At 43.5% G+C, this 15660-nt stretch overlaps 1 protein-coding gene across 1 annotated transcript in view; it reads left to right on the top strand.

Moving 5' to 3' along the window:
• Positions 1–15660, top strand: part of USP24 (ubiquitin specific peptidase 24) — a 140351-nt gene that overhangs the window by 74205 nt on the left and 50486 nt on the right. The window contains exons 29-38 of the mRNA XM_042997312.1: positions 1519–1604; positions 1754–1847; positions 2896–3051; positions 6147–6244; positions 8978–9073; positions 9189–9417; positions 10069–10228; positions 11103–11258; positions 13466–13536; positions 14201–14361. Of these exons, the coding sequence (XP_042853246.1) occupies positions 1519–1604; positions 1754–1847; positions 2896–3051; positions 6147–6244; positions 8978–9073; positions 9189–9417; positions 10069–10228; positions 11103–11258; positions 13466–13536; positions 14201–14361 (1307 nt within the window). The remainder of the gene's footprint in view (positions 1–1518; positions 1605–1753; positions 1848–2895; positions 3052–6146; positions 6245–8977; positions 9074–9188; positions 9418–10068; positions 10229–11102; positions 11259–13465; positions 13537–14200; positions 14362–15660) is intronic.

Genomic DNA, 15660 nt, shown 5'->3' with positions numbered 1-15660 from the left:
AGTTGACTCCAGCTCTCATGGATGACTTTGAGGGGTTCAAGACTTCCCTGGACAAAGTAACTGCAGATGGAGTGGAAAGAGCAAGAGAACTAGAATTAGAAGCGGAGCCTGAAGATGGGACTGAATGGCTGCAATCTGATGATAAAACCTGAACAGAGGAAGAGTTGCTTCTTATGGATGAACAAAGTGGTTTCTTGAAATGGAATCTACTCCTGTGAAGATGTGAATATTTTTGAAAGGACAGCAAAGGATTCAGAGTATCACATAAACTTAGTTGATAAAGCAGCGGCAGGGTTGGAGAGGACTGACTCCATTTTTTTAAATGTTTATGTATTTATTTTTGAGAGAGAGGGGGAGGGAGGAGACGGAGACTCCCAGGCAAGCTCAGCACTATCAGTGCAGAGCCCGATGTGGGCCTCAAACTCATGAACCATGAGATCATGACCTGAGCCAAGAGTTGGATGCTTAACCGACTGAGCCACCCAGGTGTCCCGGATTGACTCCACTTTTGAAAGTTTTGTGGGTAAAATGCTATCAGATAGCCTTGTGTGCTACAGAGAAATTGTTCGTGAAAGGAAAAGTCCATCAGTGCAGCCAACTCAATTGTTGTCTTATTTTAAGAAATCGCCATAGACCCCTCGGCCTGCACAGCCGCCACCCTCACCATCGGCAGCCATCGACATCCAGGCAAGACCCTCCACCAGCAAAAAGATTACGACTCGTTGAAAGCTCACATGATGGTTAGCATTTTTTAGCAATAAAGTGTAATTAAGACACGATACATTGGGTTTTTTTTTTTTGATATAATGCTACTATACCCTTCATAGACTACAGTAGAGTATAAATGTATATGCACTGGGAATCCAAAAACTCACTCGACTCTTGCAGTATTTGCTTCTTGCTGTGGTCTGGAACTAACCCTGCAATATCTGAAGTATGCCTGTACACAACATCTTCAAGCTTAACATTTTCAAATTATCTCCTATTTATCCTGAATTTATTAAAAACGTTCCTTTGTATAATGACATTCTGTAGCGATGTCTAGTTTCTTAACTTTATAACCAAAAAATAGTACTGTAATCACATCTAAATCTCTTCTGCGTGTTGTGTGTGTTTATACATTTGTACTACTATAATTTTGCTCTTAAATCTTTCATTACCTTGTTTGCTCCTGATGAGCCATGATCAGCTTTTAATGGTGTCTACTCTCCATTCTGTTCATTATACCTGCCCATCATTATACCTCTCTTCCACTGCCTGCCTTTTGGTGCCTTAGCCCCTCACCTGCAGGTGGGTAGGAGAGAGCCCTGTAAGTAGACGCACTAGAAAGTAATGGTCCCGCTGGTCTGTTCCCAGGTGTTGCTCCGTAGGGCAGGTAAGCACGCTGTTCCCCTCAAGCTTTGTAGTGGCCAGTCTTTCAGAATTAGTCATTTTATTGTTGGCACAATATTTCTATTTGGTTAGAAAAAGAGAAAATTCTTTCGTCAGTTTGTATTTATATTTTGCTTTTTTCCTCAGGAGAAGTCCCTCCCTGGTGTTGTGATGGCACTTGTATGTAATGTGTTTGACATGCTTTACCAGCTCGCCAATCTGGAGGAGCCAAGGTATGATGGAAATATTTATGAAGCATGAAAAAGAGAAAGCTATTAAAGTTAGGGAGCCCAGCGTATTTTTACTTTACATCTGTCAGGAACAAATGACTTTGTTCTTGAGCCTGACTTACATGACAAAACTTGTATTTGACAAATTTCAGGATAACTCTACGCGTACGAAAGCTTCTCCTGTTGATACCCACTGACCCAGCCATTCAGGAAGCCCTGGATCAACTTGATTCTCTAGGAAGAAAGGTATAAGCATCTTGGACAGTTACCTAACTGGCATGGAAATTTGATGTCATGATTCAGTAAAAATACAACCGGAAATCACTTTAAGGCCATGTGATACCATCTTTCCCATAACAGCTCTTCTTTAGAAAATTACTTTCACTGTAAATGGAAATCAGAACTTCATGTTGACTTTTAAGAGATCTAGAGTCAGTAACGACATCAAGTTTTAGAACCAGAAGAGATTTGAATATCATGTATTTCCATGTTCTTCTTGTTCTGTATTAAGAAACTGAAGCCCAGAGAGAGGAAGTGTCTTGTCCAAGATCAGACTCTAGTTCTGATTCAGCAAAGATGTTTTTCTTCTGTCATGATGCCTCTCTGAACGTGATTGTTGTGTGTGTTTGAGTTGCTGGCATAATTATATCATTTCACTTTTTCCACAGCTGATATTTAAAGTTCATCTTAATTTCTAGAACGTTGTTCCTCAAGGATTTTATTACATATTGAAATTGTATTTTATCTGTAATAGTGTTTAATTATGTTCTCAATAAGTTCATGTGGAACAAAACCGTTAGAAGGTATGAATTCACGTTACCAGTGGCTAAAGGTTTAGATCAGCTCGTGGTCTTGTCGTACACGGCTCAGGTATTATTTGTGGGGAGAAGAAAATTAACGTAATTCTAAAACATATCACTAGTACTGGCTGAAAACGTTTTCAAAACTACCACTTCTACAATCTTATCATTTTAATTACCGGTATTTAGTAGTGCAGATGTTAAAAACACGGAAGCAAATAAAAATGACCTTGCTAGTGTTGCCTAGGAAGACATTCTCAGACGCATTCATGGTAGGGTTGGAACGCTGTTGAGCACGTACAGTTTGTGTGATGGAATTTGATGTTTTGTTAGTAATTACAAAGCGATGTGTCTTTGAGGTTGATTTATAGAAGATTTCTTTGGTGCAATTATAATAAAGAGAAAAGAACGTTAGAATACGCATTAAGATGTGTTTCTCTCTAATTTGTGCTTCTAACACATATATTCTTGGTTTTCATTCTTGAAAAACTTAGAAAACATTGCTGTCCGAAACGAGTTCTCAGTCCTCAAAGTCTCCATCCCTGTCCTCAAAGCAGCAGCATCAGCCAAGCGCCAGCTCGATTTTGGAAAGTCTGTTTCGCTCTTTTGCTCCGGGAATGTCCACCTTCCGCGTGCTCTACAATTTAGAAGTAAGAAGGCTCATTTCTTTTCGTTTCATTTGGACAGATTCGTTTTCGTTTGCAGATTCCTGCGTTTAGATACCAGAGATAAGTAAACAGGTTTCTACTTGTATTGGATGATTTGTGAAAAAATTAGATTTCAAAAAAAAAAAGTAAGAAACAATATAAATTGAAACATTTTGTTGTTTTGGGGCCTTAGAAGATGCTCAGGCTTTTTTTTCACTTTATACCTATGTATGTTGCTATAGTTGCAAAACAGCATCTAAATAAATAGTGAGGAAGCCTTATGTAGTAAAATATGCCATCGTCTTCCTCTGGAAATGTAGCAAATTGTCTAACACGAGTTGTTATCCTCAGTCTTCTCATTACTAAATGCATCCTAACTTTTTAAAGAACGATTGTAATTTGTTGTTCTAAATGAAGCAGCGAGGGGGTGGTCAGGAACTACATTAACCTTCTTATTTCAAGGTTTTGAAAAAAGGTTTGGAAGAATTTAAACAAAAGTGCATGTTTATTACCCTCTTTTCCCCAAAGTAGCTTTAAACTAGTAGATTTAGTTCAATAAACATCTGATAACTGTATAAGGTGTGCAAGTCATTGCGGTCGCTAAAGGATGACCGCTGAAAAGGCAAGATATTTGCTCCAGAATCTTGAGTGAAACGTAAGGAGGCTACATCCTCTGAGTCTTGAGAGCAAAGCGTTGGGAGAGTGAGCAGGTGGAAATAGTCCCGTTCTTGGAGAGCGAAGGGTCAGGCCCTCTTGCCATTTTCGGTCTGGAGAAGATAAGGCCCTGAATGATTTTGCTTTGTCCCAAGTTTTATTTCATCTGACAGTCTAATTTGGAGTATGTAATTCTATTCATTCATTTTTCTGCATCACTTATTGCCTGTGTGTTCAAGCTGTGTTATTTCATATTGGCCTTAAAGTAATCATTCTTGTGAAAAAAATACGTGGGGTTCGAAACGAGAAAATATTTAGCAAACGTTTTTAAGATAAAGTATGTCTTTATTTAATGTGGACATTTAAAAATATGTTTAATATTCCAAGGCAGAATTGCCCATTAATTTTTGGTCAATTTAAGCTTATAAATTTTTCAGTACTTGCCAGATTTATCATTTGCCTTTGAATGACTGTCTCAGAAAAGTTAAAGTGTAAACCTTAACACCCACATTTGAGAGCACCTAGAAAAACGGGATGGCATGACAATGAATCTGGCTTGTCACCAACTACCTAGGTTGCCACATCTTACAGCCTAAGGACAGTGGTTGTAAAATACCTCCAGCACAGTTTCAGGGAAATCCTTTGATAGGTTGTTTTTGGCTTTAACACAAAACATTTGGAAAACCTAATACTTTCAAAAGCACTTTTTTTTTTTTTTTTTTTTTTTTTTTTTTTTTTTTTTACTGACTCCTGAAAGACTAATTTCCTTGCATTTCAGTCTTCCACTTACATTTGCCTACTAGGTAGCTTCAAAGTGGATATTCCAAATACCCATTCCTTTGAAGAAATCTTCCTTCTTTACTACATTGTTGTCCATTGAGCATGAGGAGTACGTGCATGTGGCTGTCCTCTCACGGGAAGGATTAGAAAAACACTGTAAAGGATTAGAAAAGGATTGTTAACCCTCATAACCTGAGGTTGAAGAGCCTGTTACCCAAAGAGCACTTTAGGAAGATAGCATCTGTAAAAAAGAAATCCCATGCTAAAAATCTATGCACATACGACCCATGGATTCATAGAAGCAGACTTTTCTAGAATTGAGAAGGATCTTGAATTGTATCTACTTTAAAAATACCTTGGGGGGGCGCCTGGGTGGCTCAGTCGATTAAGGGTCGACTTCAGCTCAGGTCATGATCTCGCAGTCCGTGAGTTTGAGCCCCACATCGGGCTCTGTGCTACAGCTCAGAGCCTGGAGCCTGCTTCGGATTCTGTGTCTCCCTGTCTCTCTGTCCCTCCCCAACTCACACCCTGTCTCTCAAAAATTATTAAATGTTAAAAAAAAAATTTTTTTTAATACCTTGAGGAAACTGAGGCAGTGGGTCTTTTTTTTTTCTTTTTTTAAATTTTCAATCATAACTAAATAAGCAGTTGTTTACTAAGTCTCATACTAATAGTATGATTATTTACTAGAAATAATATCTGCCGTACCAGAATTTTCAGTTAAGCTTTCCTTTAGGTACATGTGTCAGTGTCATAAAAGGGGCATAGATGTAGGAGGGAGTTTGAAGTCACTTAGCCTTTTGGGTCTCAGTCGTGTAAAGTAAAACACATAACACCCGCAGGGTGAGATATAAGAGAGAAGGCATGCTAACAGCCTCATCCTCTTTTGTTGTAGGTGCTCAATAAATAAGAGTTTGAGAATCATTATTAGAGAGCTCGTCTAGCATTTTTTAAAAATATTTATTTATTTTGAGAGAGTACACGCACGTGCACATGCACGAGTGAGCGGGGGAGGGGCAGAGAAAGAGAATACCAAGCAGGCTCCGCACTGCCAGTACAGAGCCCAACTCGGGGTCAGTCCCATGAACTGTGTGAGATCATGACCAGAGCCAAAATCTAGAGTCAGACGCTTAACTGACTGAGCCACCCAGGTGCCCCTCGTCTAACATTTTTAATGAATGGGCTATTTTATAAAACTTTATATACTTTTTCGAAAGCGTATCTAGCCTATCACACGGAATCTGAAGTGGGCTGGCTCTAGGCTCTGTGTTCAGCACAGAGCCCGAAGCAGGGCTCGAACTCATGAGCTGTGAGATCATGACCTGAATCAAAGTCAGACGGTCAACTGACTGAGCCCCCCAGGTGCCCCTGCTCTTGTCTAAGCCTGAGAGCCTGAGACATCCACTTTTGCTGGTTTCGTGAAAAGAACACACCAGCTTTCTTCAACAAAACAGATTTCTCTTGCCAAGCGAATAGAACTTGGAAAACGTGAATATTTCCATTGCGACACGTTAGCCTCCTTATACTTCTGGGGGGGGGGGGGTGGGAACAGCATGCAGCACTTAAAGAGACTCAGACTCGAGTTATCTGATTCTTTTACTTAGTGAAGGAGTAATTTCTGCTGGAAATGTTGGGATGATTAATTGTATTTATCTGTTTTCAAGGTTCTGAGCTCCAAACTCATGCCAACAGCTGATGATGACATGGCAAGAAATTGTGCGAAATCCTTCTGTGAGAACTTCCTCAAAGCAGGAGGGTTGAGGTTAGTCTCACTGTGATGTTACACGAGTTGCAGAGAACGGGTGTAGTTATCGTGGCTGGTTTCTCCTGCCAGGCCTTGCTTCTGCCTACAAGGTATTATGTGAAGCGTCACGAGAGGTATAATCAGGAGTGACGTTTCAGTCTTCGGAACGCCTGAATTCATTCTGTGCCTTTTGGTTCTTTGGAGAACCGGCAGAAGCACATCTCCTTCCCTCTGGTAGTGGAGGAAATTCTTGAAGAAGAGAGGAAGCAGATCTGTTTCTGCTCGTTCCCACCTCCGTTTCACACCAGGTGAATGTGATTCCTGGGAACGCCTGCTGTACGAGGCACTCGTGCTGGGGATGCAGAGATAACTTAGATCTCATCCCTGCCCTAGAGTGGTTCATGGTTTTAGCAAAGAATAACAGTTATTGTAGGTCCCAAAACAGGCTAATAGAAAGTCCTTGGGGGCGGGGGCAGAGGTTACGGAAGATAGTGCTTAAGTGGTTAAATTTTCATGGGATAATAAGATTAGGAAGCGCTTCACAGAACATGGTGTTTGAGCTGGGAATTGAGAAGTGAGCAGTCATCCCCTAGGGGGCTCGTGATGAGAGGGCCTGCTAAGCCAGAGAGGACGGGGTGAGCACAGGCACTAAGGTGCGTGGCCTGTCCTGGGAACCACGGTAGCCTGGGGAGGTCCCGAGCACAGGCAGAAGGAGAGATGTATGTAAAGTAGGGCCACCCTGAGGAACTTCAACCTTAGCTTCTAGACCGGGGAACACAGGAGGTTTCAGAGCCAGGCGTTGCCTGGAACGCTCGCTTTGGCTGCAGTGGGGACAATGAGTAAATAGAAGCGGGAGAGGTAGAGGCAGGGAGAGCCATGCGGAGCTGTGTCAGTGGCCCAGAGCAGAGTAACAGGTTGTAAATGTAGGGCGCCGGTAACTGACATTTATAGGGTAACATGGGCGAGTCTTATGACTAGAAGTACCAGAGGAGATTGCAAAATGGCCCTGTGATTCCTAGCCTGGGACAGTGAGCAAATGGTGAACATTTGGTCAGTGTGGGAAGTAAGCGTGGAAGGAGATGGAGGGCGCGGGACATCAAGAGGGACAGACGTGGTTGGTCAGGTGAAGTGCATGCTTTGGCCGCGATGCCCTCGAGGGGAGCGGAGAGCGGCATTGGAGACATGGAGGGGCCAGTGGTGTGTGAGTGGTGTTAGGGCATGAGTGTTCAGCGGTGAGCGTGAGGGCAGGAGGTGGAGTCAGACTGCAGGCCACTGCTTTACGGTGAGCAGAGAAGGGGGTGACAGTGACAGTGACCGGAAGAGAAGAATAGCTGAGGGGAAAGTTTGCTTTTCTGCCTTTGTTTTTACCTCGGGGAAGCCTAGGTTGCCTTTGCAGGCTGTCTTAAAAAGAACGACCAAAGGAAAAGGGATGATCCCTGGGGCCAAGTTCTCCTGCTCTGGAAAGAAGCAGGCCCGCCGTTTCCTCAGGTGAGGAAGCCATGAAGGCCGGAGGACCATTGAAGGAATTCCTGTGGGAGGCCTTGTGGGGAAGAGGCTGAGCCGAGACCTTAAAGGGAATGGGCCTGAAAGAACCCCCAAGCGTATGGAAGGCCTACCGCTTGGGGCTTTATTTGTTTTCAGAATCGCAGAGGTGTTCTCAGTGAACACTCATTTCTGATTACTCACTTCCGCTTACAGAGCTCTGGCGTAAAGGCGTTTTACTGCTGGCTTAGTTTTGTATGTCAGTTAACCTCCATGTCAGGCATTGTTCTGAACACTGAGAACAGAGCAGTGAACAGATTAGACAAACTCCACATCCTTGTGAAGCTTACCGTCTAGAGGGGGGAGATGAGCAGTAAAGAAATAAAGGTAAAAGCATATGTCGGGAGGCGAGAAGAGCTGTAGACAAAAATGAGACAAGCAAGAGGGGACGGACAGGGTTGTGATTTTCAGTAGGGTGATCAGGGAAGGTGTCACTGATGGGGTTATGTTTTACAAACATCTGAAAGAGGTGAGGAAACGAGACCTGGAGATCCCTGGGAGAGAGCCGTCCAGAAGGGCAGTCAGTGTGTGCCCCTGCGTGAAACAGACCTGGTACCTTTGGAGACCAGCAGTCCCGCGTGGTTGGGGTAGTGGGAAGGAGGCAAAACAGGGACACATGAGGCTATAGACATACCAGAGGTCAGCTTATGTAGAATCTTACAGGTTCGCGTGAAGACTTTTTTCTCTGCAGGAAATCAGAGGCCGTGGAGGATTTTGTGCAAAGCAGTGCGATGATCTCACTTATATTTTAAAAGGATCACTCTGATCTTTTGAGAGTAGATTTTGGGGGTGGAGAGTCAAGAGTAGAAGCAGGAAGAACAGTTAGGAAGCTTTTATAGGAATAGAGATTGTAGCGGATGTGATAGCTTTATTGAGTTCACCAATTCCAGGTATGTTTTTTAACTGTTAGTTCCAGTGATAAGATAACGGTTAATCAGTGAACTCACAGCAGTTAGCGAGAAGGAGGACTATCCAAATGCTCTATCTTTTTGCTAAGCAAGAAATCTAATGCTAAAGGGACCGGGAGGGTTATAGGTATCATGGGAAATCATTGCTAAAAATATATCTGGTCCATGTGTATGTAAGGACCTTGTAGAAATTGTAAGTAATTGATAACATTTACATGAGCAATTAATTACTTAGAGAAAATTTCCTATGAAAGAAATACAAGTCTTTATTTCATATTCTGCCCTTTTGTTTTCTTTTAAGTTTGGTTGTAAATGTCATGCAGAGGGATTCCATCCCCTCAGAAGTAGACTATGAAACAAGGCAGGGAGTTTACTCCATCTGCCTACAGCTTGCAAGGTAGGTAAATACATCCTACTAGTCTCCCAAGGCAGTATTTTTCTTCCCAAGCCCTATCATTTTGAGTAGTTATGAAATGACCTCAAATAAATGTAGCTTTTTGTTTCCTTTGAAGATTCTTACTTGTTGGGCAAACAATGCCCACATTGTTAGATGAAGACCTCACCAAAGATGGCATAGAAGCACTTTCTTCTCGCCCATTCCGAAACGTCAGCCGGCAGACAAGCAGGCAGATGTCCTTGTGTGGTACCCCAGAGAAGTCCTCCTACCGACAGTTGTCCGTGTCCGACAGGTCTTCTATCAGGGTCGAGGAGATCATCCCTGCTGCGCGAGTTGCAATACAGGTAAGTGATCTGTGCATTCAAGCAGTGTGGCGTCTTTCCTCTTTGAAGGAAGTTATTGACGTGAATATGGACGTGAATATGGCCTTCAAGGAACTTCCAGTGAGCAAGAAAGAGACCACTAGTGCAGAAATGACTGTCATTCAAGGCGGGAACCATCAAGGGTTGCGGGAGCGCTACAAGGGCAGAACATTTGCAGGCCTTCAGAATAAGAACAGTAATCGCCTTCACCCATGGCTGTCGTGGATGATTTTACATAGCAGGTGGCATTGGTGTTAGGCCTCAAAGACAGGAGAGATTACAGATGGCGAAGCATGGAGAATTGTTCCAGCAGGAGGGCAGGTGTGAGCAAAGGTAGAGAGGCAGAACAGAGCTTGTAGGGAAGGCCACGGGGTCGTTCACACAGTAGTGTGGGAGAGGAGAGTGGCAGGTGTCTGAAAGCCTGAGCGCGGAGATCAGTCTCTGTGTTACAGGTAGCAGAGAGATACTGAAAGTCTTTGAACAGTATGGAAGCATGAAAAAGGCTGTCCTTCTGGATGATCTTGGCGGAAAAGAGTCTCACAAAACTGAGACCAGTGAGAAGGTTCTGGAAGTCAGTAGAATAATCATGTTCCAGTACTACCTTTTCTCATGACTCTTTCCATACTTCTTTAGACAATGGAAGTAAGTGACTTCACGTCTACTGTGGCTTGTTTCATGAGGTTGTCATGGGCTGCGGCTGCAGGACGACTGGACCTCGTTGGGAGTAGCCAGCCAATTAAAGAAAGCAATTCTCTGTTTCCTGCTGGAATTCGAAACAGACTCAGCAGCTCAGGTACTGATTTAAAAGGACAGAGTAATGAGCTCGTTGGGCAAGAAAGAAGCTGTAAGAGTAACCTATGCATAGGCTTGTTCAGAGTCACGAGAAGAAAGCCTTTTCTCTTGCTTTTGAACATGAGTAAAAAACCCACGAAGCTGTGCACTTAAGACTTGTGCACATTACTGAACTTGTGCCATACTTCATCGAAGAAAACAGGCATTGGTACGCAGAGAGTAAGTGGGGAAACCAAATCAAGCAGAGTTCTTAGCTCACTGAGGGTTGTAAAAATGCCAAGAGGCGAATAATGGTGGCTGTAATAAAAACGCATCTAGAATTCCTACCTGGGAAAGTCATTTTCTTGATTTGGCTGGTTATTTTCTGCTACGCTTTTATAAATAGCTTTATTTCTCAGCTTCATTTGGTTTCCCTCTTCAGTTTGTGTGCGTGTGTGTGTGTGTGTGTGTGTGTACCTCAGTATAAAAAAAGTTTCAAAAACGTATGGCATTCTTACAGTGAAGCGCAGAAATGTTAAATGTACATGCTTTTTGGGATTTTTCTGTACGAATAACCCATCTAGATCAGGATGAGGAACATTTCTAACATCCCCACAAGACTCTCTCATGCCTTCCAAACTGCACTGTTCTCCCTTCTGTCACCTCAAATGAGTTTCGCCTCATAAGTGCATATTTTGAGTGCCTCCAAATGTGTTTTAAAGCAGTCAGGGTCAGATAAAGTGATTAAGTGTCTCTTGTTTCCTAGACCAAAATGTCAGATTGCCTCTTCGCACCCTTTAATTTCACTTGAGGCTCCCGGGGCGCATTAAAAGGATGTTAGGGTACCGTGAGGGTCCTGTGGGGTCCGCAGTAACCTCCTGCTTGCCTCTTCCCAGGAAGCAATTGCAGCTCTGGGAGCGAAGGGGACCCAGCAGCCCTGCACGCAGGCATCTGCGTGCGCCAACAGTCTGTGTCCACCAAAGACTCCCTGATCGCCGGGGAGGCTCTCTCTCTTCTTGTCACGTGCCTGCAGCTTCGGAGCCAGCAACTAGGTATGCAGGAGGCTTGTTTTCCCTTCATCTCTTTTAGGGAAAGGCCAGGTTTCTGTTGGCCTTCATAGATAAGGTCATACTAATAGAAATGGAAAAGGGAAAGTTGGCAGGTGGAATAAGTAAGAATAGTGCTTAGAGTAGTTAGATTCTGAATAAGTATTTATTGAGTACCTTCTGTAAGCAGGGTTCCACAGTAGGTGTTGGAAGGACACTATGCCTGCCCTCCAGGAGCTTACTGTCTAGTTGAGGAATTAAGACAACCCACATTTATAGCTCATGAACCATAGAACTACAATTACATATCAGTCTCTAAACTGATGATGACTCTAGTAGTCAAAGTCACGAAACTTCAGATTTGCCCTTTTATCTTCATTTGTGGGCTTTGGCAGACTGGGGCTGTTATTGATCCTACTTTAACGTTAGAACACCGCAGGGTGTTCTCATCACACTCTCTTCTCTGTCTGTGCCCCTTCTCCCCATGGTCTCATCCACCGTCACAGCCCCAAACTCCTTCCAGATGCAGATAATGTCTGAATTTGGAGCTCTGGCCTGGACCGCCGCCCCGACCCCTCCACTGGGCTCTTAGGTAGACTTCCCAGGCTTGACGGTTCCACAGCTGAAATGCTCAGCTGGCCCATATCACACACATTTACCAGCTTAGTTAATAGTGGCTTCATTCTTTCACTTGCTCTGGCCAGAAACCTTGCAGTCATCCTTGATTTCCTTTTTCACACCCATTTCTAATGTGTCAGCACATTCTCCTTCCAACTGTGTCTAGATTCCACCCGCTGGTACCACTGTCACTGTCACAACCCTCTGATCCAGCATCACCCCTTGCTTGGATTATAGCAGTAGCACCTTCACTAATCTCCCTGCTTCTACCCTTGCAGTTTACTCTCCACACAGTAACCAGAGTGGACCTCCTACCATGTAAGTCAGATTGTATCATCCCTCTGTTGAAAACCTGGCAGCGGCTTCTCAGGTCGCACTGAGTAAAAGCCAAATCTCAATTACTAAGGCATTCGAGGCCAGACAGAGTCCACCCCTTTGATGCCTCTGTGCCATCACCGTCTACTGCTCTCCCCTCACTCCCTGTGCTTTGGCCACCCGGCGTCCTGGCTGTTCCCCAGCACTCCAGGCACGTTCCTGCCTCAGGACCCTCGCACCGGCTGTTCCCTCTTCCTGGTGTGTTCTTCCCCCATCTTTCCCACGTGGCTCTCTCTTCCTCATTTCCTGCAAGTGTGCTTAACCTCACCTACTTAGTGACATGTTGTTCTCTGCCCGCCTTTTTAACGAAGTCACAACCCTCCCCTCATCCCAGCACTACCTAAACCCCTTACCTTGTTTCTTCTTTATTGCTTACTGTTTTATAGCATAGAATATAATTTGTTTACTTACTATGTTTATCGTCATCATCCCTTCCCCATCTGGACTGTAAGCTCCACAGAGACTTTTGTCCATTTTGTTCCCTACTGAATCTCTCACACCCAAATACTGCCCAGTATGTAGTAGGCCCTCAATAAATATTTATTCAGCAACAAAGTCTTAATAGTTCCACTTTTAAAAATTGTACCAACCCATAGGTGTCCTGTTCTTCCCTTCTATTACCAATTCAGACTGCCTGTTGTGTAGAATTGATCATTATGTGTTTAGTAGAATATCCAACCTCTTTGTATAAGACACTCAAGGTAAAGCTAGAAAAAACTCAGACATTTATAGAACGGTAAGTAGTGTCCAAATGGTTAGTTTGAGCAAGAATGCTTTTGAAGACATATATAGGAAGTATAAGTCATTATGAAATGCTTTTGAGCAAATGCCATAATCATAGATCAATTTTCCTATCATTATTTTAGTGATATTCTCAAATCAAAATGAAAGAATTACAACTTCCCTTCAAGCTTTTTTATCATTTGTAATTTTATGGTAGGGTACATTTTATAGTTACAGGTATTGATAGTTTATCAAGGCAAGATATATTTATAACCAGTATGTACGAGACACCGTGCTGAAATGTGCAGGTACAGAGATGACCAAGAGTCTCTCGAGGGGAAACTCAGACGTGTGGAGGCAGTTATGGGCAGTACTGAATTCGATTCCATGTAGAAGAGACGAAATTCTTCTGTAGTTAAGCATAAATTTTTCAGAATTTTGAAAATGCATTTGCTGACTTGTTTCCCACCCCCAATTCTCCTTATTCTTATCGTTAGCATCTTTCTATAACTTGCCCTGTGTTGCCGATTTTATCATTGATATTCTGCTTGGATCACCAAGTGCTGAGGTAAGAATTTTGACCGTACTAAAAAAATCCCCTTGGTCCTGCTCTGTCGAGGGCCCTTTGGAGACCTGTGACCCTGCATGGAGTACAGAGGAATGGCATTTAGCCCTCTCAGGAAGTCCTCCGAAGGGGGCGGGGACCACTCTGAGAGCAGAGTAACCATTTGGACTCTCTGCCCTCCCTTCTGTTCCATATTCAGAAGTTCAGAGACTAGTGCTAGGGTCAGTTGTGTGTGTTTGTAACACACAAAACGTTGCGGCGGCGTTGAGCGTCCGCCGCTGGCGTTCAGTGTCAACGTGTTGGTCACAATCAAGAAAGACCAGCTGCAAGCCGTGAACTTTCACTGGATTTTCTCATTCTGATTTTCTTGTACGGCCTTGAAAATTCACTTGGAAACACTTGAAGAGTTTTCTTATTTTCATTTTTATCAAATTATCAACCTATTGGTTGGCGTAGGAGAGAAGAATAATTTGGGAAATCCGTTCTCAGACTGCATTTGTTTTTAATCAGCCCTAGGGTATTTAATGTCAACTTTACCATTAGTGATTAAACCGTTCACACCCTTATAGTATCCTTCAGGTCGTGGACTTTGGAGGAAAATCCTTTTGTAAGCAGTGTCTAAGTGTCGGTTGGTGTATGTCCTTTGCCACTCACGATGTAATTTCAGATTCGCCGTGCTGCCTGTGATCAACTATATACTCTTAGTCAGACAGATACTTCAGCTCATCCAGATGTCCAGAAGCCAAACCAGTTTCTCCTAGGTGTGATTCTCACAGCCCAGCTACCTCTCTGGTCCCCAACTAGTATAATGAGAGGAGTCAATCAGAGGTATGTAATCACGATGAAAAAGCTCACGGCATACAGAAAGAGAATCATGATTTGCATGCTGCCCCCTGCTGAGGTCCACAGTGCATTACTCAGATGACAACAGAGTTTCTCCTTTCCTCTTGTACCCTTTGTGCCCCGAGAGAGGGTATTTCCATTCTTATTATCCCCATTCAGGACAGGAGAGTCAGAAGAAACAATACCGGGCCTTCTTCCCCTTGAATTACTTCCCATTCTCACCTCCACCCCAGCTGGTCCACCACCCTCAAGAGAAAGAGGAGCTTTCTTTCTGAAAGCTGGCTGGTGAGAGGCTGAAATTATTGGAGCCCGATCACTTTTTGAAGGTCCGACTCCTCGCGTCCTTGCATGCGTCCCTCTCTCAGAGCAGCGTGCTTCCTGACTTCATGTCCAGATATAGCTGGGGCATCCTTCTGGCTTTCTTCCCTGGTTTTACATGAGCCTGGGCACGGAGGGAATCTGCGGTCCAGGCTGATAGAGCGGCTTGAGTAAGTCCGTTCTGCCTGCCCCACTGTCCCTCAGTGGGCCAGCCCGCATGCAAGGCTGCCCGGGGCTAGGCCCAGGATGGGAGGTGAGGGGATCCCATGCTGACCTCCACTTTCTCCAACTTAGCTTCACCAGAGAACCCTCGCCGTGGGGCTCATGAGGTGCCACTGAGATTTGTGAAATCGGTGTCCACTTGCTTTGTGTATCTGCTTTACAAATTAGAGCCCTGGAAGGGAAGGAATGTTAGAGCTACTCCAAACCCCTAAGTGTGGCTAAGGATCCAGACCCCTAAATTTGGATCCAAACTCGGTCTTTGGAAGCATACAGTTCAGTAGCATTAAGTATATTCTCATTATTATGGCAGCCATCTCCACCAGCCGCTTCTAGAACTTTTTCATCATCCTAAACTAAAACCTTCTGCCCATTAAGGAAGCCGTTGAATGAAAGACTAATAAACTTGACTCCATAAAAACTAAAATACTCTGTGTGGGAAACTAATACCATAAATCCAAAAGTCAGTTGCCCGACTGGCTATATAGATTTGTAACATGACAGACAAGAAGCTCATTTTCATAATGTATATAAAAAGCTGTTAGAAATCACTAAACAAATGACCCAACAGCCAAATTGAAAAATGGGCAAAAGACACGAAGAGACGGTTCCAAAACAAATACAGGTGGGTTGTTTTGTTTGTGTTTTTTTATTTTTAGATTTGCTAGATTTTTTTCTTTTTACTGCAGCAAAATATACATACAGTTGATCATTTTACTGATTTTTAAGTCTGTAATTCAGTGACGT

The sequence above is a fragment of the Panthera tigris genome, chromosome C1 (genome assembly GCF_018350195.1).
Source record: "Panthera tigris isolate Pti1 chromosome C1, P.tigris_Pti1_mat1.1, whole genome shotgun sequence".
NCBI lineage: Eukaryota > Metazoa > Chordata > Mammalia > Carnivora > Felidae > Panthera > Panthera tigris.
This window is presented reverse-complemented; position numbering and strand designations above follow the sequence as displayed.